Source organism: Canis lupus, chromosome 31 (assembly GCF_048164855.1).
Source record: "Canis lupus baileyi chromosome 31, mCanLup2.hap1, whole genome shotgun sequence".
NCBI lineage: Eukaryota > Metazoa > Chordata > Mammalia > Carnivora > Canidae > Canis > Canis lupus.
Window position 1 is genome coordinate 15463099 of NC_132868.1, and position 24649 is coordinate 15487747.

Here is a 24649-nt window from a genome sequence, read left to right on the forward strand (position 1 = left end):
AGAAGCAGGGTCCACTCAGGGAGGATGCGGGACTCGATCCCCGGACCCAGGATCACGCCCTGAGCCAAAGGCAGATGCACAACCGCTAAGCCATCCAGGCATACCAACTAGACAACATTTTAAAATCAGTCTTGAAGAAATGAAAGTCTATGTCCCAGAGAAATAAGGTAATGAGTAGAGCTGTTATATTTTAACCAGAGACACTAAACAAACTTGCAGACCATAGTGAATTTTATTATGTAAGTGACAAGGGACTATCAAGGCTAAGCCTAGGGGATTCCCTGGGTGGCTCAGCGGTTTAGCACCTGCCTTCAGCCCAGGGTGTGATCCTGGAGTCCTGGGATCGAGTCCCACATCAGGCTCCCTGCATTGAGCCTGCTTCTCCCTCTGCCTGTGTCTCTACCTCTCTCTGTCTCTCTCATGAATAAATAAATAAAATCTTTGGAAAAAAAAAAAGGCTGTGCCTAGATATGTATCTGCTTTACATCATCCTGTTTAGGGAAGAAAAGCATGAGCCAGGTATATACAGGAGTCAGTGCTCTCAAATCACTCTGACAGAGTAAGTAGAGTTGTTTTTTTTTTTTTTTTTTTTATGATAGTCACAGAGAGAGAGAGACGGGCAGAGACACAGGCAGAGGGAGAAGCAGGCTCCATGCAGGGAGCCCGACACGGGATTCGATCCTGGGTCTCCAGGATCGCGCCCTGGGCCAAAGGCAGGCGCCAAACCGCTGCGCCACCCAGGGATCCCAGTAAGTAGAGTTTTTTATTACAGCTGTGTATTTGCTGATAAGACAAAGTGAAGAAAGCAAGTACTTAATCACCACATCTCTAAAATGATACAGAAGACTATTTTTAGATGTCTACTGTGTTTTTTACCTTTCCTCTCAATAATGTACCTACGTATTAGTTTTTAACTTGCTTATCTACACAAGGTTCATTAGCTTCTCATAGGCTTGTAGGCTGGCTTCATGTTTATTCCTCTACAGAATGCGCACATCTCTAAAATTATCCCCAAATGAATCTAAAGCTAGATGCTTAGGAAAGCAACTGGGGAGCAGGAAATCATTTTCTTTTAGTCTGTTTAACAAGAAACAAACTGAGACCAAAATGAAAACCTCAATACAGTAGTCCCCTCTTATCTGCAGGGACATGTTCAAGACCCCTAGTGGATGCCTAAAACTGTAGAGAATACTGAACACTATATGTACTATGTTTCTTCCTATATATACATAACTATGATTAAGTTTAATGTATAAATTAGGCACAGTAAGAGGTTAACAATAACTAATAATAAAAATAGAACAATTATAATAATATATTGTAATAAAAGCTATGTCAATATGATCTGTCCCTCTCAAAATATCTTATCGTACTATACTTGTCCTTCTTGAGATGTTAGGAGATTTAAAATGCCTACATGATAAGATGAATGATATAGATATTGTAACTAGCATTAAGCTACTATTAACCTTCTGGTCATACATCAGGAGAAGGATCATCTGATTCCTGACTGCAGTTGACCATGAGTAACTGAAACTAAAGAAAGTGAAACCATAGATAAGGCAGGGAACTAATGTACTTACTATTTAAGATCACTTTCTTTTTGTCCCTTCTCCTCCCTGGTTGGTATTGGGCAGGGGACTTAAATAATGCCACTATCCAGGTAGAAGGGCTGTCCACTTTGGATTTTAACGGGTCTCATTTTTGAAGCTGGTAAATTTGGATATCATGTTTCCCCAATATATTGTTAATCTACTGAGATGTCCCAGTATCCTCTTTTGCTCTCTCTCTATTCTTCCCCACGGGTCTTTTCACTCTGGCTGAGAGATTGGCAAACCCTTGAAAGTCTCCTGAGTCCTTTCTCACCTTTCTCTTTTGTCGACACAGAGAACTGCTCACTGCTTTTCATATACCTTTTAGACCTAGGATTGTCAGCAGGCATTCTCTATACTATTGCTTTCCAGTTGCTATGGTATACTGAACCTCAGCAAGTCTACCAGAGTCCCAGAGAGAAAGAGTGATTCACAGAGAATAAACCCAACAGACAAAGACAGGAAGAAGAGATTTACCACCACTCTCTCTTCGTCCAATGCTTGCTCCAAAATTCATTCCAAGGCAGAAATGTACATAAAAGATGCTGAAGCTTGTTCCTTGCCTCTCCCTCCAATTCCCACTCTAAATCTTTGTACATATTTAGAATAGCGACTTTAAAAGTCCTTGTCTGTTAATTATATCATTGCTGTCATTTCTGTTTCTATTGATAGATTTTTTAATCTTGCTATGGGTCACATTTTCATGCTTCTTTGCATGTCTAGTAATTTTTGATGGATGTTGGACACTGTGAATTTTATTGTTGAGTGATTTCTATGTGTTTCATTAGAGGGAGTTGAGTTTTACTCTGGCAGGCAATTAATTTACTTGGAAATTAATATGATCATGTTGAACCATCTTTTTCAACTTTGTTAAGGTGAGTTTAAAACAGACTTTTATTACTAATTTTAGGCCCTTAGGACTAGAACTAAAAGTAGAGCCTTTTTAGGATCTCTATTTAATTCTGAGTGTCAACAGGCCTGTCCACTCTAGTTGGTCATAATTCAAACATCTCTCAACCCTGAGAAATTCTGATAGTTGCCCCACTTACAGCTTCCCTGTAGTTGTTTCTCTGGCCCTGTGGAGTTTCACCCAATATACATACAGTTTAGCATTCAAATACTCAAAGGGACATTGAAGCAAATCTCCAGAGTTCTTTCTTTGCTTAGCTCCCTCCTCTTTGGGCCTCTGCCCCATAAATTCCAACTGCTTAAGACTCTATGAACTCGGGAACCCTGGGTGGCGCAGCGGTTTAGCGCCTGCCTTTGACCCAGGGCGTGATCCTGGAGACCCGGGATTGAATCCCACGTCGGGCTCCCGGTGCATGGAGCCTGCTTCTCCCTCTGCCTATGTCTCTGCCTCTCTCTCTCTCTCTCTCTCTCTCTCTCTCTCTGTGACTATCATAAATAAAAATTAAAAAAAAAAAAAAAAAGACTCTATGAACTCTGATATCTGTCTCCTCCACTGTGGACTCTCTGTACCACTGTTCAGTAAATGCCTCCAGCCAGAAAACTGGGCAATTGTAGGACTTACCCAGCTTGACACCCTCTCTCAGACACTGCAGTCTTGCATTGTCATTTGTATAGTCTAAAAATAGTTATTTCATATATTATGTCCAGGGTTTTTTTCAGTTGTTTATAATAAATAGGCTAGTCTGGCACCAACCAGTCATAACTGAAAGTAAAAAATTAAGGCTTTTGATGTTCTCCATTTGTAATATTATTGACAATCCCTAAATAATGGTTATCCTATGTAGGTGCTCAGCAGAGGACAGGATCACCATTTAATCATTTGGACTACAAAAAAATCAACTAATAATTCATAAATCATACTGTCATGCTTTATATCCAATTTCCATAAATTTAAATATTACTATTGTAATGACTATAATCCAGATTTGTGATGCAGAAAATAGGACCAGAAGACTCATTCACAAAACAAAAGACAACTTACTGAAAGAGAGAAAGAAGGTAAGAACTAAAACTGACTTCCTAGAGAATAAAAGAAAAGCAACTTCCTGAAGAACAAAGGAGGGATTAGGTTCTCCACTTTTTAATAGAACTAAAGTCTCAGATCTTTTTTTTTTTTTAATTTTTATTTATTTATGGTAGTCACACACAGAGAAAGAGAGAGAGAGAGAGGCAGAGACACAGGCAGAGGGAGAAGCAGGCTCCATGCACCGGGAGCCCGACGTGTGATTCAATCCCGGGTCTCCTGGATCGCGCCCTGGGCCAAAGGCAGGCGCCAAACTGCTGCGCCACCCAGGGATCCCAGTCTCAGATCTTAATAACATAGGAGCCTGAGGTCAATGACAGATTAGGGATCTGGCATTTCCTTACTGCATGACTTGGGGAAAATAAAATATAATGCACTTGAAGACAGCAAATAGAGGCTCAAGTGAGGAAGATCTAAGAAGATTTTCATGGTTCCTTCTAAGACTTGAGACATAATGTGGTAAGGCTAGCCCTAGAGAAGAAGCATGTCACATGCCCTAGGTGAACATGCATCTAGCATGAATCTTAGGAGAAACTGAAATGAATACTTATTGTAGCTTTAGGAAAACTGAGAGACGGTATTCAACCTAAATACATAAGCATGCCAAAAAGTCTCACATATGAGGTCTGAGAAGAATTAAGGTGTCAGTGTTTGAAAAGACAAATAGGTAAATAGGTTTAAAAATACTGAGACTGCCCAGAGAATTTTAGCAGCAAAATGGTATCAATCCATTCAGTATTTCTTATATAAAGTATATTTTTAAAATCATTTTTAATGCAATCTATCATAAGAATTCTTGTGCACAATTCTACTCTCTCTCCATGAATACTGGGAAAGGGAATTATGTTAATTCAGAATATTCCATAAAATAAATTTGCAGTAAGTGGTAAAAAAAATTTCACTAACTCAGTTCTTATGCCACTAATTCTAAGGGTCTTACAGAGACTCTTTTGTAATATAGTTCAGGAAATGAGTTATCCTTAATTTGGCCAGAAGTAACAGACAATGGCAAAGGCTTGGAAATATTTTAATTATACAGAGATAATCAATGCAATGGTATTTGTTACTATGAAATTATACTATACTATGGTAAATCTTATTCTCCTCTAAATCTTCACATTATAACAAAGATATTAGTTCTTTTATACTGTAAAACTGATAAAAGCTATAAAAATAATCTGCTTTTCTTCCACTTCTAAGTCCACAGATGCAGAATTGGGATTATCAGCAATGGGATCCCTGGGTGGCGCAGAGGTTTGGCCCAGGGTGCGATCCTGGAGACCCGGGATCGAATCCCACGTCGGGCTCCCGGTGCATGGAGCCTGCTTCTCCCTCTGCCTGTGTCTCTGCCTCTCTCTCTCTCTCTCACTCTCTCTGTGACTATCATAAATAAAAAAAATTAAAATTAAAATTAAAATTAAAATTAAAAAAAGGATTATCAGCAATAACCATTCATGCTATGAATTCATTCACTTATTCATTCATTCATTCATTCAATTAACTTGCCTTTGGAAATCAGACCTTTTATATCTACCAATAATCAAATATCATACCCAGACATGCTGGATCTCTCAATGGATTCCATTAAGGAGGGGGCAATATACTAAACCAATAATATACTTCCATTCTCTGAAATTCTCCTTGGTGCTGCTATCAATAAAATAAAAGAAGTTACTATTTAATAATTAAAAGGCAATCAATTACTCTTTTTTTTAATTACTCTTTTTCAAAGAAATGTCCAAATTGCATTAAAAATGAGTATCAAACCAACTCAAAATGTATTGACAAAGAATACTGTTTATTTAGCATCAACTATCAATTTTTCTTGGTTATAATCCTGACATGTTCCCTGATGGCATAGTATTCTGAGAAACTGCCATAAAATGAGAATCTAAGAAATGTGTGTGTTTGTATCTTTATAAGCAGTCCTGACAAGGTACCTGAGGATAAGCACACTGATCTGTATATCGCACTCATCTTTTTAAATTTTTTTTTATTTTATTCTTTTAAAAGATTTTATTTATTTATTCATAGAGACACAGAGAGAGAGGCAGAGACACAGGCAGAGGGAGAAGCAGGCTCCATGCAGAGAGCCCAACGCGGGACTCATCCACGGTCTCCAGGATCACGCCCTGGGCTGCAGGTGGCGCCAAACCACTGCGCCACCAGGCTGCCCCGCACTCATCTTTTTAACTGTTTTTCCCCCAACAATCATGATGGATTTGTTCTGAAATATCCTCATCCTATTTCAAGTCTTTTTTGTAAACAAAGACAAACATGGGAAAAAATGGCTGGCTGAGAATAGCACTGCAGATGGCCACTGTATATGGTCCAGCATTACACATCTCCAGGAGTACTACATACATCATACATGGATTATGATGTAAATGCAACAACCCCAGAACCCCCAACCCGACCTGGAGTTGTGCAATCTTCACCACACCACTGGGTCTGTTCAGAACTAAATTGTAACTAAAATTAGTGATCTTTCCTCTCAGAAAAATGCAAAATTACTGAGCTAACTGATCCTAGAGAATTAAATCAATCCTAGACAATTGAAATATAAACTAATGTACATTAAAATAATATCCTCATCAAAATATTTACCAATACTAAAATATGGAGAGGGTGTTAGAAACACAACTATCTTAAAATAACTCTACGCAGTAGGTCACAATTTCCCACCTCTGAATCCTTGTTTAATTGGCAGTAGGTTTTCTGGTAAAGGATTGAAAGCAATACCCACAATGATCTTACAGCACCCTCATGTGGATAAATACTTGACAATGTTTTTCTTAAAGAGATGTGTTAATCTGTGATATGAAAAATAAAAAGAGAAGGTGAATTCATAGCAAAGACTACTGGATGAGTGAACCCTTATCAGAGTAGGTCTGAATTATTTCTCTAATAATAAGAATGAATTTTTGGCTGTCTAGCCATACTTGCCATTTAGTATTCCTCCTTCTTCCCTGAGTTAACCCAGGGTGACTCCAAATATAACTCTGAATAGAACAAAGCTATTACCTTCTATGGAAGCAAAGCTGCCTCTTGTACCATATGCCTATGAATGAAACCAAGTGTCCCCATTATAGAAAAGAAAGTTCAGGGCTATCTTTAAAAGTTAACATAACCATAGATATTTTTAAAATAAAATAAGTCCATACATGTATATTTACAAACTATATCCTTAAAGAGCATGGTTTCAGCTGACCTTCTAGATGCGTGGCATGGTAGAAAGAGTACTAGATATATAGTTAAGATAATGTGGATTCTAAAGTTAGTTTTTGAACAAATCTTAATCTTTCCATGTATCTGTTTAATTTTTTAAATGGCAGAGTAGAAACAGCAGAAGATACTTGTGGGTAGGTAGCTTCCCAGTACAGTCAAGATTCCTTTCGTTCCAAATCATAAATTTACTCAAGTTGGCTTTAGCAACAACAAAAAAGGATCTTTTAAGAAAAAAAATTAGGAAAAAAATTGCTGAAAAATTAATGGGAGGAGTATTTATATACTCTTATGATCTTATCTGGTTCTACCCACTCTTTCCTGATACAAACATCTCATCCTTAACTCCAGATGAGGATAAAGCTTTCTGAAATCATTTACATCAGAATCAAGAACTAGAAAAAAACCTGTCTACAGGTTTTGTATATAGTCACACATATTTTGTGTAAGTCCTTCCCACACGGCAATATATGATTCTGAGATCCAGATAGACTTCATCTCTTACATATTGTGTCACTAGCAGCTGCATGTTATTTTGAGAAAATGGGGGGATCCAAGAAAAGCGACCTTGAAATATACTGCTTTGCCCTTGCTTTTTGTGGCTACTTTGCTCTGGCTAAGTGTTTATGTTCTTTGCTAAATAAATCAGAATTTATCTGTGTGCATGTGCGTGTGTGTGTGTATTTTCACACAGAGGATACAGGGGCACCAATATATATCCTACCTGAAATGATACACATAATTAAAGTGTCCATAACTAAAATATCTCTACCTACTTCTTTTTTTTTTTTTTTCTCTACCTACTTCAATTTCACACTTGCTGTCTCCAGAACATGTTTTGCTTTTGCACATCTCTACTTCTTTAATTATATTGCTTCCTCCTCCTGGAAGGCACATACTTGCCTCCCCCTCTCCTCTCTTATCCCCATCAACTCCCACTACCTCATCCCCCAGGAAAAATAAGGGACCTAAGCAGACACTTAATAGGTATCCATAACAATAGTACTTACTATGTGCCACATTTCATCTTACGTCTAATCCTCTATTGGACTATGCACTGCTGAAGAATCAGAAGTTTTTTTCATCTTTGTATCTCCAGGGCCTAGAGAGTATTTATTAAAAGACATACATATGTGTTTACTTAATCATGGAATTGGATATCACAATAAAAATAGGCCCAGAATCCAGACACCAAAGATCTGTCTTGAATTCTTTATCCTCTCTTCCTTCCCATATAGTCACTTGATTATTCATACTGCTTAATCGGGAAAACTTATCAAAAAAGATTTTTAAGAGATTCTTTTAAAGGTCAAACCAGTCAACAAAAAATTAAAACAAAAAGTGAAAGAAAAGTGTTTTCTGTCTACAACCACCTCGAGAAATCCTGTGAGACTATTTTCTCCAAAATGAAATGCAAAACTAATCCCCTCACTTCCTCTCCTCACTCCCTCCAGTCCCATGTCAACCATCCTGTGCTCAGTCCCCTCCAAAGTCAAAGGATATCTATCCCAGCAGAAAACTAAGTCAAAACCATCTGTGACTATAAAAGGCTAATCCCATGCTGTGGGAGTACTTGGAAATTGAAGAATAAGGTTGCCTTTGGCATTTAACTACTATGACTGCCCAGCACCAATCAAAGATAGGACCCAGCCTGAGTTTTGATTACACCCGCTTAAAGTTTTGTGGAGTTTTGTCCTCCCCACCACTACCATGTATATAGCAAGCATTTGATAAATTTCTCTCTTGATGAACACTGCTTACCCTCTAAAAGCAGCTACTTTCTCCTGTTTTCATGGCCATACTATAGCAATTTTGGATACTGAAGACACAGGGTGGTTGGAGTTTACTCTCGTGTTAAAATTAGGAAAAACCACAGACACATCCCATAGTGACGAAGGCTGTGCTACTCAAGAATGGCTTCACAAGTTGGCCTTCTTAGACTAAAGACCACTGTCTGGCATCTGGGTCTCAGACACGAGGCTTCTCAGTCCGTCCAGAGATAATTAGACCCTTAATAACAGATCAACTCTACCTAAAAATCACGTAATTTACCAGAATGTCTATAGTTTGTTTTGGGGGGTTGGCTTTCAGTGACAGCACCCTCTTTCCTAATAACAGCCATTCTCTAGAGCTGTTATTAGCTTGACACAAATCAGTCTGTAACACTGAGTACACTTTCCTGATGTGCTCACAGAAGCTGGAAATGTATTATCTTTTAAACTTGCATTCTTCTTTGTTGCATCTTCTCAGGTCTCAGTAAACTATTTGACGGGACTTTTTTCACAAAATAGAGCTGAGGGATACACTATATCCTGGACTGTGCCTTCTATGCAGGTGGCCAGACAGTGAAAACACATAGCTGGAGAGGAGGAATAACTGCTACCACTTATTTTTGCTCTAGAGGGCTATACTAACCTATACATATTTAAGTATAGTGAAATAAAACTAAGCCATATTATCTTAAAATCAGAGGAAGTTAGGGCTGTATGTTAAATATACTTTTTCCAGCAATTGTGTCTGCAAAGATCTATTAAGACTGAGGTTGGAATCCTAACTTTAACCTTTTACCTGGTGGGTGACAGTGAGCAATTTATTGAGACCCTTGGGCCTGTTTCCTCAATCTCTAAAGTAAGAGTTTTACGAGTTAAAACAGTTAGGTTCTCAAATCAATAACTAAGGGCAGCCTGGGTGGCCCAGCGGTTTAGCGCCACCTTGGGCCTGGGGTTGTGACCTCGGGGACCTGGGATGGAGTCCCAGGTCGCGCTCCCTGCAGGGAGCCTGCTTCTCCCTCTGCCTGTGTCTCTGCCTCTCTCTCTCTCTGTATCTGTCATGAATAAATAAATTAAATCTTTTTTAAAAAAATAACTAAGGGAGGAGAAAAGCCCAAATCACAATTACCTTTGCAATTCAGGTGAATTATCCATAACTACATTATATAGACTTTAATGTACACAACACTACACAGTCAATCTTATGGGCACTAAGTTTTTAGAAGCCACTTTAAATAAAGAAATTAAAAAAAACAATGCATACAGGCATATGTCCAGACATTAAAGCCATCCTGATTTTAAGCTAACCCTAAAAATCACTACAGTGAATGGAGTATGGATGGAGAACACAACTCCAGTGTTTAATGAGTGTCAGTCCCCTTTCTTTCTGGTTCTCACCCTGGCTCTGGTGCTTAGAAGCTCCTCACTAAATAGACGGATGAATTATTATTATTTAGCCTACATTAGAGCCCGGGTCATTTCGACGTAATAATAACGCCAGAGAAATTTTTAAAAAACACTTCTCGTACATCACTACCTCAGAGCCGGTAGGCAGCCCTCCAGCTCAGGAAATGCTTTAGCCCAGTGCTTCCGGTTTCCGTAGTCGCGCCCCATCTCGCGAGATCGCGGCACAGCTCCCCCGCGCAGCTCCCGCGCTCCGCCGCCTAAGGCGAGCCTGGAGCACTTCCGGGAGCCGGTTGTGTTAAGGGTCTGCGATGTGTGCTTCCGGTGGCTTCCGGGCGGCTTCCTCAGCCCCCGGGACCGCCGAGCTGAAGTAGTGGGTGCGCGGGGAGGCGGGGCGGTGGGCCCGGCAGCCCACGCGTCGCGGGGTCCGGCAATCTCTAGCCATGGACCGGGACCTTCTGCGGCAGTCCCTGAACTACCACGGGCCGTCACTGCTCTCCCTGCTGCGGAGCGAGCAGCAGGACAACCCACACTTCCGGAGCCTCCTGGGGTCGGCGGCCGAGCCGGGCCGGGGTCCGCCGCCTCAGCAGCAGTTACAGGGCAGGTAGGGGGACGGCGGCGCCGCTGCGAGACGGGGGAGGGGACGCAGGTTGGGGGCCCCGCTGGCGCCGCCGGGTGGCGAGTGGAGAAGGCGCAGGGCCGCGGCCGCGAGCCGCGGAGGGTCTTCGCCCGGTGCGAGGGCAGGGGAGGATGAGGGCCGAACCTTTTCTGCGGTACTGCCTGAGGCGCTGAGTCGTTAGCCAACAGCCCTTGGGCTTCGTCATCGGGAGCTGCGGGACTGTCCTTTTTAACTTTCCTTGCCCTCCACCTCCATGATGGCGAATGACGGATTCCCTGATTAAAACTTTTTCTCAGAGGATGTACGGCCCGGAGCTTAGGATGGACGCGATTGGGCCCCGAGAGCCGTGAGCTTAAGCTTAGACCTACCTGGAAAGGTTTTGCCCATAAACCAGTTTTCATAAATTTTGTTTCCTTTTAAGAAAAGAGAAGAGAGTTGACAACATCGAAATACAGAAATTCATTTCCAAAAAAGCAGATTTGCTTTTTGCACTTTCCTGGAAATCGGATGCGCCTGTAACTTCTGAAGTCAATGAAGACAACGAAGGTGAGTTTTATTAAAATATTTTGATTGCGCTTTGGGTTATTTCACTGCACCTGAGATGAAGCAAGGCGCAATTTTGTTTTGTTTTTGTTTCAGATGGTTATGCAGTCATGCCTCCGTTAGAGCAGTTCATGGAAATACCTAGTATGGACCGGAGAGAGCTGTTTTTCCGAGATATTGAGCGTGGTGATATAGTGATTGGAAGGATTAGTTCCATCCGGGAGTTTGGGTTTTTCATGGTGTTGATCTGTTTAGGCAGTGGCATCATAAGAGATATATCCCACTTAGAAATCACAGTAAGTTACTTTTCAGTTGTTTGTTTGCTTCTGTTTTTGGTAGGAGTCCTCTCAATGCAAGAATTAGGTCTTTGCATCCACTTGGGCTTAGGTGTACCCTGCTGACATAGTTTTGAGAAATAAATATTAACTGCAGAAAAATAAAGAACTTTTTAAAAAATTACTAGTAGTGATAAACTTACATAGTTTCCTCCTTTATTTCTGGTTTTGTGAGGTTTGCTTGGTCCCTTTGGTTGGCAGGGATAGAGTCATATTTTAAATGCTCAGAGATACCAGTGGATATGGTGAGATTGGTATTGCAGGCTTATTTCTTCTAGCTGCACGTGTTCTTATTTAGTGTTTGGAGTTAGATACCTGCATGTGGATAATTTAGAAACAAATTCCTTATTTTTATATTTACAACAGTTAAATGTAAATGATTTCTTCATGTACATTATATAAAAAGATACTTTGCCCAAGATGAATTGTCTTGAATTTGAAATAGTGTGTTAATTTAAAAGGTTTGGTATTTGAGTTGCTTATAATTAAAATCCTTGTTTAAATTTAGATTTTAAAGGGCTCGTTTTTAACATTCATGTCAACTGTTAGCAGATTATACTGAACAAGTAAGGTAAAAAAATGTTACTTCTCACGAAAGAATGGAATGTGTGGTGTCTTAAAATACTTCTCATTGCAGGCTCTTTGTCCGTTAAGAGATGTACCTTCTCACAGTAACCACGGGGATCCTTTATCATATTACCAAACTGGTGACATTATTCGAGGTGATCAGTTTCATCATACTGATAAAAAAAAAGTAACAGTTGTCAGATTTTTGTTTATATTAATTTTGGAAATTAGCTAATGAGAATAGTGTTTGGATTTATGTATTTTCATGTTAGTTTGCATTTTCTTTTTAATCAGCTTAGTTTCCTTATTTTTTTAAGCTGGAATCAAAGATATTGACAGATACCATGAAAAGCTTGCAGTGTCTCTATATAGCTCATCTCTTCCACCACATCTATCTGGTATTAAATTGGGTGTAATTAGTTCTGAAGAGCTTCCTTTATACTACAGGTAATCCATCTACATTATTTAAAGAAGTTAATTGTAAACAGTTTCTTGATTTAAAAAATAGCAAATTGTGTCCAAATTATGATGAGGTAGAAAATTAATTTCTCTTATTTCAAAATATGCTCGTTTTATTTTTATAGCCCTTAAGTAAAAGAAACCAAAATAATATTACCACACCTTCATGTATAAAAATGATGAGTATTTCTTTAATAGAAATGGGATATGCTAATTACATTAAGTCATTTTTATACTTTTTTTTTTTTTTTTTTTTTTTAAGGAGAAGTGTTGAACTAAATAGCAATTCTTTGGAATCCTATGAAAATATCATGCAGAGTTCCTTGGGATTTGTTAATCCCGGAGTAGTTGAACTCCTTCTAGGAAAACTAGGAATAGATGAATCTAATCCACCATCTTTAATGAGAGGCCTACAAAGGTATAGTAAATTTACTGTTATTAAGTGGTGAGGTAAATGGTGCTGAGCTTAAAAGCTATGTAACCGAGGGACATATTTGACTGTTCTAAGCCTGGTGGCAGCAGTATGCCAAAGTGAATGAACTAGGTGATCCCCATTTCCTTCTGTAATGGAGTCTCTTGTGATTATATGTATAGAGAAAGACACAGAAAGCTTCTAAGAATTTTATGTTAGAAATACTGTTTAACAATAATTCTTGGCATTTTAAGAATTTTTTTTTTTGTAAGAGAGGGATATAAACATTAACAGAAAAAAACTGTGGGTTGATGGAGGGAAGGTTGGTGGAGGATGGGCTAAATGGGTGATAGGTATTAAAGAGGGCACTTGTGTTAGGACACTTGTGTTGAGTACTGCCTATTATACGTCAGTGATGAATCACTAAATTCTACTCCTGAAACTGATATTCCACTATATGTTACCTAACTATATCTTAAATAAAAACTTGAAAAAAAATATTCTTTTGTAGATGGAATATAAATTTCTTACCTGGGATTTACTTTTTCAGTGTTGAATTTTTATCTGTCAGAGTGAAGTATTATTACCCCCCCCAAAAAACTATATAGTTTGACTTTTATTTTCTTTGAATAGCAAAAACTTCTCTGAAGATGATTTTGCTTCTGCATTAAGAAAGAAACAGTCTGCATCTTGGGCTTTAAAATGGTATGAAAATTTGTCTTTCAACAATTGCATTATCTAGTCTAAAGGTTAGGATAAGGCAAGCGTTAAGTCATTCTTTGGTCTTTCGTCATTCTTAAGACCAAATTGTTTATAAAGAAATTAAAATGATGCGTTTTGTAGCATTTTTATAGGAGTAAATGATGTTATGTTGTAAACTTAACAGACTTGTTTTAACCAACATTTTCCATGCTTTTCAAAAGGAATTAGTATATTGATATATGGATTTCATAAATATTTGTTACAGAATTATCCAAAGGCAGTATTACTTCCTAGGTATATTGAGATTATTGAAGACTAAATATTAGTCACATTAGATATGTTTTAAAAATGTATCCATGCTAGGGGAGCCTGGGTGGTTCAGTGGTTGAGCATTTGCCTTTGGCTCAGGTCATGATCCTGGGTTCCTAGGATCGAGTTCCGCATCAGACTCCCCACAGGGAGCCTGCTTCTACTGCCTGTGTCTCTGCCTATGTCTCTGCCCCTCTCTCTCTCTGTCTCTCATGAATGAATAAATAAAATCTGTAACAATAACAAAAAATTTGTCCATGCTGACATTCTATCTGGATATTCTGAGAAGTGCATGATGCTTTCTAAATGTCTTTTTAGTGTGAAGATTGGAGTTGATTATTTTAAGGTTGGACGCCATGTAGATGCTATGAATGAATACAATAAGGCTCTGGAAATAGACAAACAAAATGTGGAAGCTTTGGTAGCTCGTGGAGCATTGTAAGTGAATCTTGCTTTTAAGGAATATTGATAAGGTAAATGTGTACAAGATTTATGAATTGCTCACAAGATAAATTCTTCTAATTTATTTCATATCTCTAGATATGCAACAAAAGGAAGTCTGAACAAAGCAATAGAAGATTTTGAGCTTGCATTGGAAAACTGTCCAACTCATAGGAATGCAAGAAAATACCTCTGCCAGACACTTGTAGAAAGAGGAGGGCAGTAAGTATCAGATTTTGTTTAAAATTAGAGATCTAATATTCAACCACCTACTATAAATAAAATCTTGAACTTAAGAAAATAGCATCTTTAACTCAATTCAAAACACTCTTAGTTTCAATTTTGGTTGAAATTGTTCTTTAAATATAGTCCTCTTTAAGCTTTTAGGGTTTTTTGGGTTTTTTTTTTCCCCCTTAGTACTGAGGTTCTTTATGATTGGAAGTTGAAGATATTTTAGTGTCTTGAGTTCATTGTTCTGAACATCTATTCTCGTTACATAGAAATATAAATGTAAGGGTCCAAGAAATTAAGTATTTTTTTCCTGGATGTACACAAGAAGTTTTTGTTTTGATAAAGAGGAATTTGATGTCTAATTCTTCATTCTAGTAGCTTAATGCCAGAAATATGAATTGGGAGTTCTATAGTTGTGAATATTTTGCTGTTACATATTAAGCTTATTACTCTGCTCTGTGCAGTAAAATCCACAAATGCAGATTAAATGGAAGAGTAAATCATTAAGAACAAACCCTGCAACTTAATGTTACTATCCTGAGATGCGGGCATAATACCTGTCATAGTAGTTGTATCATAAATACTTAATGATTAACAGGCTAGTCTAATGTATAAAGTATTGTGAAAAAACAGTATTCCTATATAAATGATTTTTAGTAATGGCTTGCTCTAATAATTAAAACCAATTTATAACAATAGCATCTTTATGCAACTAATTCTTTAAATAGAATTATCATTTTTTTTCATAAATCTGCGTAATTATTCCAGTTTGTATGATCATTCCGGAATTCCAAATTAAGGAGTTTTGCAAAATTTGTTTTTAACTCAAGAACTTCTGTTTAGACCCAAGTAACTGGTGCAACTTTTTACTTTCTCACTAAGTAGATAGTTACTAAGATATGGCTGTCTTACTACCCACATACTGGTGTCTTCTGGCTGAGTGGATGGCAACATCATCTATATGTTATCCAAGCTAGAAATGTTTTTTGGTTTTTTTGTTTGTTTTTAAGATTTATTTATTTGACAGCGCACGTGTGCACAAGCAGGGGAAGTGGAAGAGGGAGAAGCAGGCTCCCCACTGAGCAGGGAGCCGGATGTGGGGTTCTGTCCCAGGACTCTGGGATCACAACCTGAGCAGAACGCAGACTGTCAACCAACCCGCCACCCAGGCCCCCCCAAGCTAGAAATGTTGATAGCCTTCAGTGGATCCCTTACTGCCTATATCCAGTCTGACAGAAAAGTGATCCCATTGAAGCCATTGGGTTTTTGTGGGGTTGTGTCTTTTTTTCATGTTTGACCTTTTTTTTTTTTCTACTTTCAAAAAACAAAATATTTTACAAATCTTTTTCTGCTCTGTATCCAGACTTCCTCATTCTGATTTTTCATAGCATAGACATTAATGAGTTTCATCTAATAATTCCAGCCAGTTGTGATATACACGTATCTGTTGGTATTTCCAACCTTGTCCATAAATTTTCTGGGAAAATTTTCTGTAGAAAGGATAATTATTCATAAACTATAGGAGAAACTTGGGATGCCTGGATGGCTCAGCAGTTGAGCATCTGCCTTTTCTGCTCAGGGCGTGATCCCGGGATCTAGGATCAAGTCCTGCATCAGGCTCCTTGCAAGGAACCTGCTTCTCCCTCTGCCTGTGTCTCTGCCTCTCTCTGTGTGTCTCTCATGAATAAATAAAATCTTAAAAAAAATACATATATATAGGAGAAGCCAATCTGTAATTCTGTGCTCAAGCTCAAGATTATACTAAATTTAGAGAAGATATTGGCTAGCCATGTTTTCATGTATCATACTAAAATCCCAATACTGGACATACAATATGGCTATAGTTGCCAAAAATGAATTCATACTTTTTTGTTGTTTTTGTATTTAATTGAGACATAATTGACATAAAACAGATGGAGATGTACAACATAATGATTTGGTGTATGTTTATATTGCAAAATGATTTCCACAACATTTGGTTAACGTCCATCATCAGTTACAGTTTTTCTTGTGCAAAATTTTAAGATCTATTCTCTTAGCCATATTCAGATATGCAGTACAGTATTACTATAATCACCATGCTGTACATTACATGTTTAGGACTTAGACCTTTTAACTGGAAGATTGTACATTTTGACCACTGTCACCCATTTTGCCAGCACCCTCCCAACCCCACACGACTACCAATCTGTTCTCTGTACATGTGAGTTTATAGTTTTTGTTTTGTGTTGTCTTTTTACCAGAGAAATAGCATTAATAAGCACATGATTTAGGTACTGCTCAATTTGGAAAATGTTGCCAAACATGGTTTTTCTCTAATAAGTTCTCATAAGCATCTGAACCATATGCATATTTGAGGATTTTTTTTTTGTTTTTATGAAAACAAAAAATGTTTCAAATTTAGGTTGGAAGAAGAAGAAAAGTTTTTAAATGCTGAAAGTTACTACAAGAAAGCTTTGGCTTTGGATGAGACTTTTAAAGAGGCAGAGGATGCTTTGCAGAAGCTTCATAAATATATGCAGGTGATTCTTTATTTCCTCTTAGAAATTTAGTGATGTTTGAAACTGATGCTAAAACTTAACTTTCTTATAGGGAATACTATTCTAGATTACTTAGTCAAGGCATTATGAAAACTGTCTTTAGACAGTTTTTAGATACAGCTTTTCCTAATTGGGTTTGACATCACGTCATAGTGCCTTTTCTTTTTTGTTGGTACTCAGAAGTAAAAATAGTTCTATGAGAAAATTCCTACTGCCTACATGTGGTATGTGATTTTGAGAAATGTCCTTATAGTGAGCTTTCCTGGTGGTTACAAATTCAGTGTTGGTATAATTGAGCTAATTATAAAAACCTCTGAGAAATATTTTAAACTGCCTTTTCCTGTAATACTGATGATGATGTTTTCTCATGCATTTTCTTCTGAATTGGACCATTGCTGCTGTGTCTGTGACATCTGGTGCTGCTCATCCCCATCCTCAAACTGGAAAATGATTTCTTACGTAATCATGCATCCAACTGGGCTGTGCTATTTTTTAAATGGTTTGTATTTGAACATGGTGATTCCTCCCTCAACTCACCTTAATGGAATTTATTTGAATTTTATTTATAAAATTTGTGTCCTGTCTAAATTTTTCAATTTTTTAAAAAATAATTTTTCATGTATTTTGTTATGTATTTTATTTTTTCCCCTCTCCTGCACTCTGGGTCATGGGTACCAATGCAATGGCTTCCCCTTTTTTCATGGAATACCAACTGCAATATGGTCCTCAATGCTCTTCTGGCTATTCCAATGATTAATGCCAAACACTTGTATGATTAATTTTTACATGTTAAAAATACTTAATGCTGGATATGTGGTGATTTGGGTATACCCTGTTTGGTTTCTGGTTGGGGGGGTGGTCTTTTGAAAACTGGGTTTTATATATTCTGCTGTTTTTAACGTGTGGTTTTTTCCGATATCTGGGTTCTAAAAGAAATCTTTGGAATTAAGAGAAAAACAAGCTGAAAAGGAAGAAAAGCAGAAAACAAAGAAAATAGAAACAAGTGCAGAAAAGTTGCGTAAGCTCTTAAAAGAGGAGAAAAGGTAAACTATAATATTCAGTATATTTTAACTTAAAGCAACTACTGAGTTGAACCAAAGTGCCATGTGGAGGTAAAGTAAGTAAAAAAAAAAAAAATATATATATATATATATATATATATATATATATATTTATATAATCATAATCAGTGGTACTTTGTAAGTATGTGTACTACAAATTTTTCTTTAAAAGAAATTAAGTGGAATCTAAAGATAGAATTCAAAAACAAAGATCTTAGAATTAAAATATATAATTGTTTTAATTATCTATATTTTAGAGAGAAGTGTTTTAGAATTGGAGCAGTGGTTCTCAACTGGGGGGTGGCTTTGTTCCCCCAAGGACATTTTTGGTCATCATAACTGATGGAGTAGTACTAACATCTAGTGGGTAGAGGTCAGAGATGCTGCAGAATATCCTACAGTGATATTGTAGGATACTCCCCTATTGTCATACTCCCCTATTGTAAAGAATTATTCAGGTGAAAATGTCAGTAGTGCTGATGAGGAGAAACTATATATTAGAAGTAGCCAGATATAAAACTTCATTTTTCTCCTTTATGTGTTTAGATGGGCTTAAGTTTTTTAGTGTTGGAAATGTGACTGTGTCTCCAGAAATGATGGACTTGCTTTCAATGACAACTGTCTACACAGTATTTTTTCCCAAAAGTCATGCCTGGTGGTAGAATTGAATATTGTAGCTAACTAAGATTATTATAGCAATTGCTTATCTAAAAACAGGTTTTATGAAACCTTTCAAGAGAACAAAATAGAACTAAGAACTTTATAGATAATCAAGAAATGTTTTTGTACTTAACATATTTGATGGAATAACTATTTTTTAGGCTAAAGAAGAAAAGAAGAAAATCAACTTCTTCCTCTTCAAGTGTTTCTTCTGCTGATGAATCTGATTCTTCTTCATCAACTTCTTCCTCTTCTGGTCACAAAAAGCATAAGAAACATAAGAAGAACCGTTCAGAGTCTTCTCGAAGTTCCAAAAGGCATTTAACTAAGGCCTCCTCAAGTCAGATAGATCAGAGTAGGAAAGATGAGTCCTTCCTAGTTCCATCCAATACTTTAGCATCTTTTCTTAACCAAAAACAAGAAGTGGAAAAACTATTGGAAAAGCAGGACAGGTTCCCATATCAAAAAAAACAGGTAAAAGAGAAAGATAGATGCTCTCTCTCTTCATCTTCAGTTGAAATTCCGGATGATTTTGGAGGTAGGTCTGAAGATCCAAGAGATTTTTACGCTCAGGCAAGTAGTAGCAAAACAGAAAAACCATATAAATCAGAAAAACATTTCTCCAGTAGAAGAGATTCCTCGGATTCCTTTTATAGGAATTCAGAGGACAAAGTAAAAATTTATGGTTATAGAAGATTTGAAAAAAATACAGAGGGAAAAAAAGAGCACCATAGGAGGTGGGAGCCAGGTTCTGCGAGGCGTTCCACTTCACCAGCAAGCTCAGACTACTCTTGTAAGTCAGTTGAAAAATCTAAAAAATACACTTATTCTGGATCACGTGATTTCAGTAGACATGAGCAAAGATATCAGTTAAATAAAAATCAAGGAGAATATGAAACAGAGGTTAATTATGAAGAGGACATTAAAACAGAGGTTCCAGAAACAGATGGACTAAATAGCAAAGAGCAGTCAGCAAGTGGAGTTAAAAAAAATTTACCTCAAAATTTACTCAATATATTTAATCAGATAGCTGCATTTGAGAAAGAAAAAGGAAATAAGCCAAAAAATTAATACGTTGGAGAATCCGCACCATTACAAAAAAGGCCATTAACTGAAAGTTTGGGTCTTCTAGTCCAGTGCAGAATCTCTGCTCCTAAAGCTATATTATTTGTAGAGATTGCAGAAAGCAGATGCTTTTTAGCTATTCTCAAAGTATATTTGTTTCAATCATGGGTCTCCTAACAGCTTGATTTTTTTTTTTTTTTTAGGCTTTTCATGTGTATGTTTCTGTATAGTATTTCTTACTGTGATGATCTAAACTTCACCTAAAAATAATTCTCAAAGTATTGCTTCCTCACTGTATTATAGTGTATGAGAATCCCTTGGGTCCACTTTATCGTGCTGCTTGAGAGAAAATTAAATTTGTTCATTGAACACTTGGATTGTTTTCTTTAAAAATTATTTCATTGTCTTTTCTGTTAAATTGTCTTTCCCCTCAGCTTTTGAAAGGGATATACAGTAGTTGATTGTTCCTTGCATACTGTTTTATATTGATTATTCATTTAAATACCAAATTTTTTTGTTACTTATAAGATTTATATAGTTACCGGTCTTTCCTAATTGACCTCTAAAACCTGATTTAATTAAAAATGGTTCGTGCTCCAGCTTAACAAGTACCTTAGGAATAAAGCCATGAAAGTTGAATAGGGGCCCATTTTGCTTATTTCTCTCTCTCCCCTTTTTTTAGACCTATTGTTAGCAGTATAGCCCTAAGAAATTTCTTAACTTTAAATATTGGCAAGACCCTTAGAGACTATATATTCCAGGCAAGAAAAGATCAGAATAAAAAAGAATCCTCTTAGCAAAAACACCAGTGGCAGGAGGATCACTGTAAATATGGTTTTCCCCTAAAGGGAAAAAAATTGGGTAACTGTCCTAGTATTACATATGTCCAGTTGGGAGGTGCTTGCATGTTTTTAACTACCTAGAGCTGGCCTGCATTTCTTTTCTTAATATTCTCTCCTGATGCTTCCCTTGATGCCTCCTTTCTTAGGGCCTGAATAAATGACAAGGCCAACAAAGCCTGGTTTTACTCAATAAATTCCAGCAACTAGAGCTGAAGCAGTGACTTAGATCATAAAAATCCTCCCAAATTTAAAAACAGAAGGTGTTGATTTATAATGGTCTTTAGTTTAGAATCTTTCCATTTCCATTTACTGTAAATGACAACAGGCTTTTAATGCTGCCTCTAAATCCTTCTATCTGGGTATGTCCTGTTTGTGCTTAAGGCCTTCAGGCTTCAGTGTTGGGAGCCTAGTGAAAAAACTAAAGATTGTTTTGCAATGGAACAGAAAGAAACTGGTCAAAAACCATGGGTAATAGCAGTAGAAAGGTCACTTAGTCGTTCATCTTTGTACCAAGAAACTCCTCTTAAAAGAGTCCTTGGTTCTTTCTGTGTATTAGTAGTTCCTGTATCATCCATACATAGTCCTAGAGCATGGTTTTTGTAAACAGTGAAAAGTACCCTTGACATAGTCTTTGACCTTTAGGAATTGCTGGTATATCTTCAGTATTTTACATATACCAATTTATGTACTAAAATCTCTGAGCACAAAAAAATATATATATATATATCTCTGAGCATCATTATCAACCAGCACTATCATTTTCCAAGGTGTCTTTGTGGGGTTTTTTTTTTTTTTTTCCTCTCTTTGTGGCTTAATGTTACATTCAGGTACCAAAAAGTTAGGATAGTACCTTATACAGCTCGGCCTGAATTTAGGAATTCCGTCTTCCCTAAGTTTCTTGCCTGGGACATATATTAAGCAGAGTATACAAACCAGTTTCTAAGGAGGTATTCAGGAAACCCATCACAGCCAAAAAATATTGGGGATTTACTTACCAAGAATTGTTAGTAATTATCTTTAGCAGGCTTTTTTCCTTATTATGTCTATAGTTTTTACACACCCAGACTGTGTCTTGACTTTCGTAAGTTTCTAAGATAATACGTGGATGTTAAGATAACTCTCCACATTTGGAGATAATGGGGTTGAGCCCTGTGTCTCCATTTAGCATTATTATACATCTGAGATTGGAACAGTTTATTTATTTAATAGAGTTAAATACAGACTTGTATGCTGGCCTAGAACCTAACCATTCCACAAATATTGTGCTAGCCTTTGAGTAGTGACTCAATAATAGGTAGACGTTATTGTGCAGCTCCTATGTCAGGCTCTGTATACCTTGTATATATTTGGTTATTGGTATAGGTACTGTCTCAGTATAAAATTAGGAGAAAAGCATAGAGAAGCAACTTTCCCAAGGTCATAGAGCTAGTCAGACAATCCCTGACTCCATAGAACACCGTGTGTAATATTGAATTGCAAGTTCCAAGTAATTTACAAATAAAGGGCAGAGAATAAGAACCTTAGTGAACATACAAAGTGACCATAAAATTAATCATTTTTTTAGATTTTCTATCATGCATTTAAAGCTATGCTTTACAAAAAAAGTATCTTACTGAACTTGGCTATAACATTTGCTGGCTATTTTAAAAAACAATAAATATTTATGATCAGGAAAAACAAGTTTACTCCACTACTACATTTCAGAAGGAACTGTAAATGACACTTCTACACAATGACAACTGTTGATACAATTACTTTCAAGGTTTGAAGGAGATATACAGTTAAGTACATAGATTGTGATACATTTATTTAAAAGTTTTATAACATAATCATATTCCACACTGTATTCCAAGAGTTGAAAATGTTGGGCATATGTTCTATAATAACGTATTTAAGATAGTAACTTTTTAAATCTGGTGGTCTTCCTCCACTATAAATTTATGGAATTCCTATTGCAAATCAAATCACACCTAGCTGTTTACTAAATCAGAAAATCTTGGGCGGGGGAAGTCTTAAAAATACATTCTTTATACTTGGTTGTATCTTGAAAACAAAATATTTAGTGTGTTTGACTTCTTTCAAGATCAGAATTGAGTAATTCCTAGAAATTTAAGCTGCAATTTTATTGATTGCAGTGCTCTTTCCTATTTTCTTGGGTGGGGGAGAATAAATGCTATTTTTTGGTTAAATATTTTTTGGGTTAGTTTTAGAATCCTACCAAAAGAATAATAGACTTCTCCCCCAGAAGTCCAAGAGACATGTTTCTTTGACTAAAGCAAACCTAATTTTAGGATTTTCTAGGGTAAATGAGAATTTTAGTGTTGTAAACTATTCACAGGACAATGAATCTTTAGAAATTTCCTGAAAGATTGTGTTACCTTAGAACTGAGTGAGGTTTCATGGCTAGCATGAGATGCTGTAGCAAACTATTTTCTAATCTAACAAACATCAAAATAACAGTGAAAAACATTTTCTCTATGCTTGTAGAACATAGAATCTGAAGAATCTATTACTGCTTTTCTTCTCTGAAGAAAACAGTATGGCAAAAGCTAAGAAAATTAAACATTTCTTTGGCTTATTTGGACCTAAATTGCTTGACTTTTTTAAACTCCGTTTTCACATTTTCCACTAGGTTAAAACTTTTGTCTAGTTATTGCGTATTTCTGACACAATTTCAAGGGGCGTCTCTTTGATGTCACTACACAGCACCCACAAGCATAGGGTGGAATTCACTATTTTAAAAGTAAGATTTTTGTTCTTGTATTTACAACTTCTACAAAAGGGATTAAAATGTTTATTTGCTGCCCTTCTTGTTTTTACCATTACTGGGGATAGTGGTAGCACTTGCTGGCCTGGAAATGTTACCAGTCACTGAAGAGGAGGCTGGAAAGTTCAGCTCTAATACTTTAATTGAAGTCTGAGAGGCAACACTTGTGGTACTCCTGGATGACCTGCAGGAAAAGGAAAAACACTATTTTAAATTTAACTCAAAATTTGTATTAGTAGAGACCCCCTCGCTAATGGCAAAAACAAACAAAAAACAAACAAAACCCACAGGGAATTAAAGAGATCAAAAAGTATATTCTATTAATAGTACTAAATTTGTAAATCATAACCATTAAGTCAAAAAATTAGTTCAGAGAAAAAAGGTAATACAGTTTCAAACTAGTTCAAATATATTTATGAGAAAAATATTTTCAACTATAATTTAGAAGTGGAATCCTTAAGCATGTAAAAGGTTTTGCAAAAAATTAAGCATAAAAGATTTTTTAAAAGGGGACCATGGGAATCGGTGCTGGCAAGAATGACTACAATAACAGGTTATGTAATCTAAGCTCAGGAAAAGAAAATGAGGCCTATTGACAGGATAAAGTGATGAGGTTATTTGAAAAGCATATAACTAGCTATACAATTCTGAAATACTAAGGTTTTAAAAATATGAAAGTACAGCAAGCAGTACTGACTGCTTACCATGTTTATGTAGAAACAGTTTTGTTTTAAACATTTTAGGATGTCCCTTTATTTCTGAATGCTCTGGATGAGTGAATGGAATGGATGGCTACTGGATGTAGGAGATTGGGAATTTTAAAATTAGGATCATCATCAATAATTTTTGTCAGCAAAGCACAAGAGTGATTAAACATCTACCTGATAGAATTCTGCATATAAAACTAAACTGCAGGAGTAAATGATTGTCTTGTTAGCAAAATAAAGCAGCAAAAATGAAATAAAATTGTGACTACTTAAAACTTCATAATGTGGTTTTAATCATAAAAACCATACTCCATATGTCTGTACACTTAAGTTGCCTTTTTATGGTTTAAATTTACCCCCGTACTGAGGGTTAATCATGCAGGATGTAACTTCCAAAACTTCACCC

The 24649-nt window shown here is 36.8% G+C and overlaps 2 protein-coding genes and 2 long non-coding RNA genes across 7 annotated transcripts in view; 1 reads left to right on the forward strand and 3 right to left on the reverse strand.

Annotated features, from left to right (window-relative positions):
• LOC140622052 (uncharacterized) overlaps positions 1-10566 on the reverse strand; it is a 47406-nt gene extending 36840 nt beyond the window's left edge. Inside the window, exons 1-4 of one of the 3 annotated variants that reach the window (XR_012021764.1) lie at positions 10117-10566; positions 7821-7912; positions 6271-6398; positions 3895-4965 (exon numbers count right to left, since the gene is read on the reverse strand). This is a non-coding gene — a long non-coding RNA (uncharacterized lncRNA). The other 2 variants (XR_012021763.1, XR_012021762.1) reach the window with 2 other exon arrangements.
• Positions 10186-20296, forward strand: TTC14 (tetratricopeptide repeat domain 14). 2 transcript variants are annotated; one of them, XM_072807521.1, is made up of 12 exons: positions 10186-10587; positions 11024-11148; positions 11242-11441; positions 12118-12202; positions 12365-12494; positions 12769-12924; positions 13552-13623; positions 14248-14367; positions 14470-14592; positions 17006-17123; positions 18075-18184; positions 19024-20296. In XM_072807521.1, exons 1-12 carry the CDS (start codon positions 10427-10429, stop codon positions 19931-19933), a joined length of 2310 nt encoding a protein of 769 aa, XP_072663622.1. In that variant the 5' UTR covers positions 10186-10426; the 3' UTR covers positions 19934-20296. The 2 variants fall into 2 exon arrangements, 1 of the variants encoding a protein (XP_072663622.1); XR_012021761.1 differs by lacking the exon at positions 19024-20296 and having other exon boundaries at positions 17006-17640; positions 18075-18183.
• On the reverse strand, positions 10884-12403 carry LOC140622054 (uncharacterized). The gene is made up of 3 exons (XR_012021766.1): positions 12074-12403; positions 11624-11795; positions 10884-11539 (listed from the first exon to the last, which is right to left on the reverse strand). It is a non-coding gene; the product is annotated as an uncharacterized lncRNA (long non-coding RNA).
• The window catches only part of CCDC39 (coiled-coil domain 39 molecular ruler complex subunit), a 49120-nt gene continuing 41004 nt past the window's right edge, over positions 16534-24649 (reverse strand). Inside the window, exon 20 of the mRNA XM_072807520.1 lies at positions 16534-23720. Within this exon, the coding sequence (XP_072663621.1) occupies positions 23564-23720 (157 nt within the window). The 3' untranslated portion in view covers positions 16534-23563. The remainder of the gene's footprint in view (positions 23721-24649) is intronic.

Coding starts and splice junctions, on each gene's coding strand:
- TTC14 (XM_072807521.1), top strand. CDS start 10,427: ATGGACCGGGACCTTCTGCGGCAGTCCCTGAACTACCACGGGCCGTCA. Junction 14,368..14,469: donor TTGGTAGCTCGTGGAGCATT/GTAAGTGAATCT, acceptor TCATATCTCTAG/ATATGCAACAAAAGGAAGTC. Junction 17,124..18,074: donor AGCTTCATAAATATATGCAG/GTGATTCTTTAT, acceptor GGGTTCTAAAAG/AAATCTTTGGAATTAAGAGA.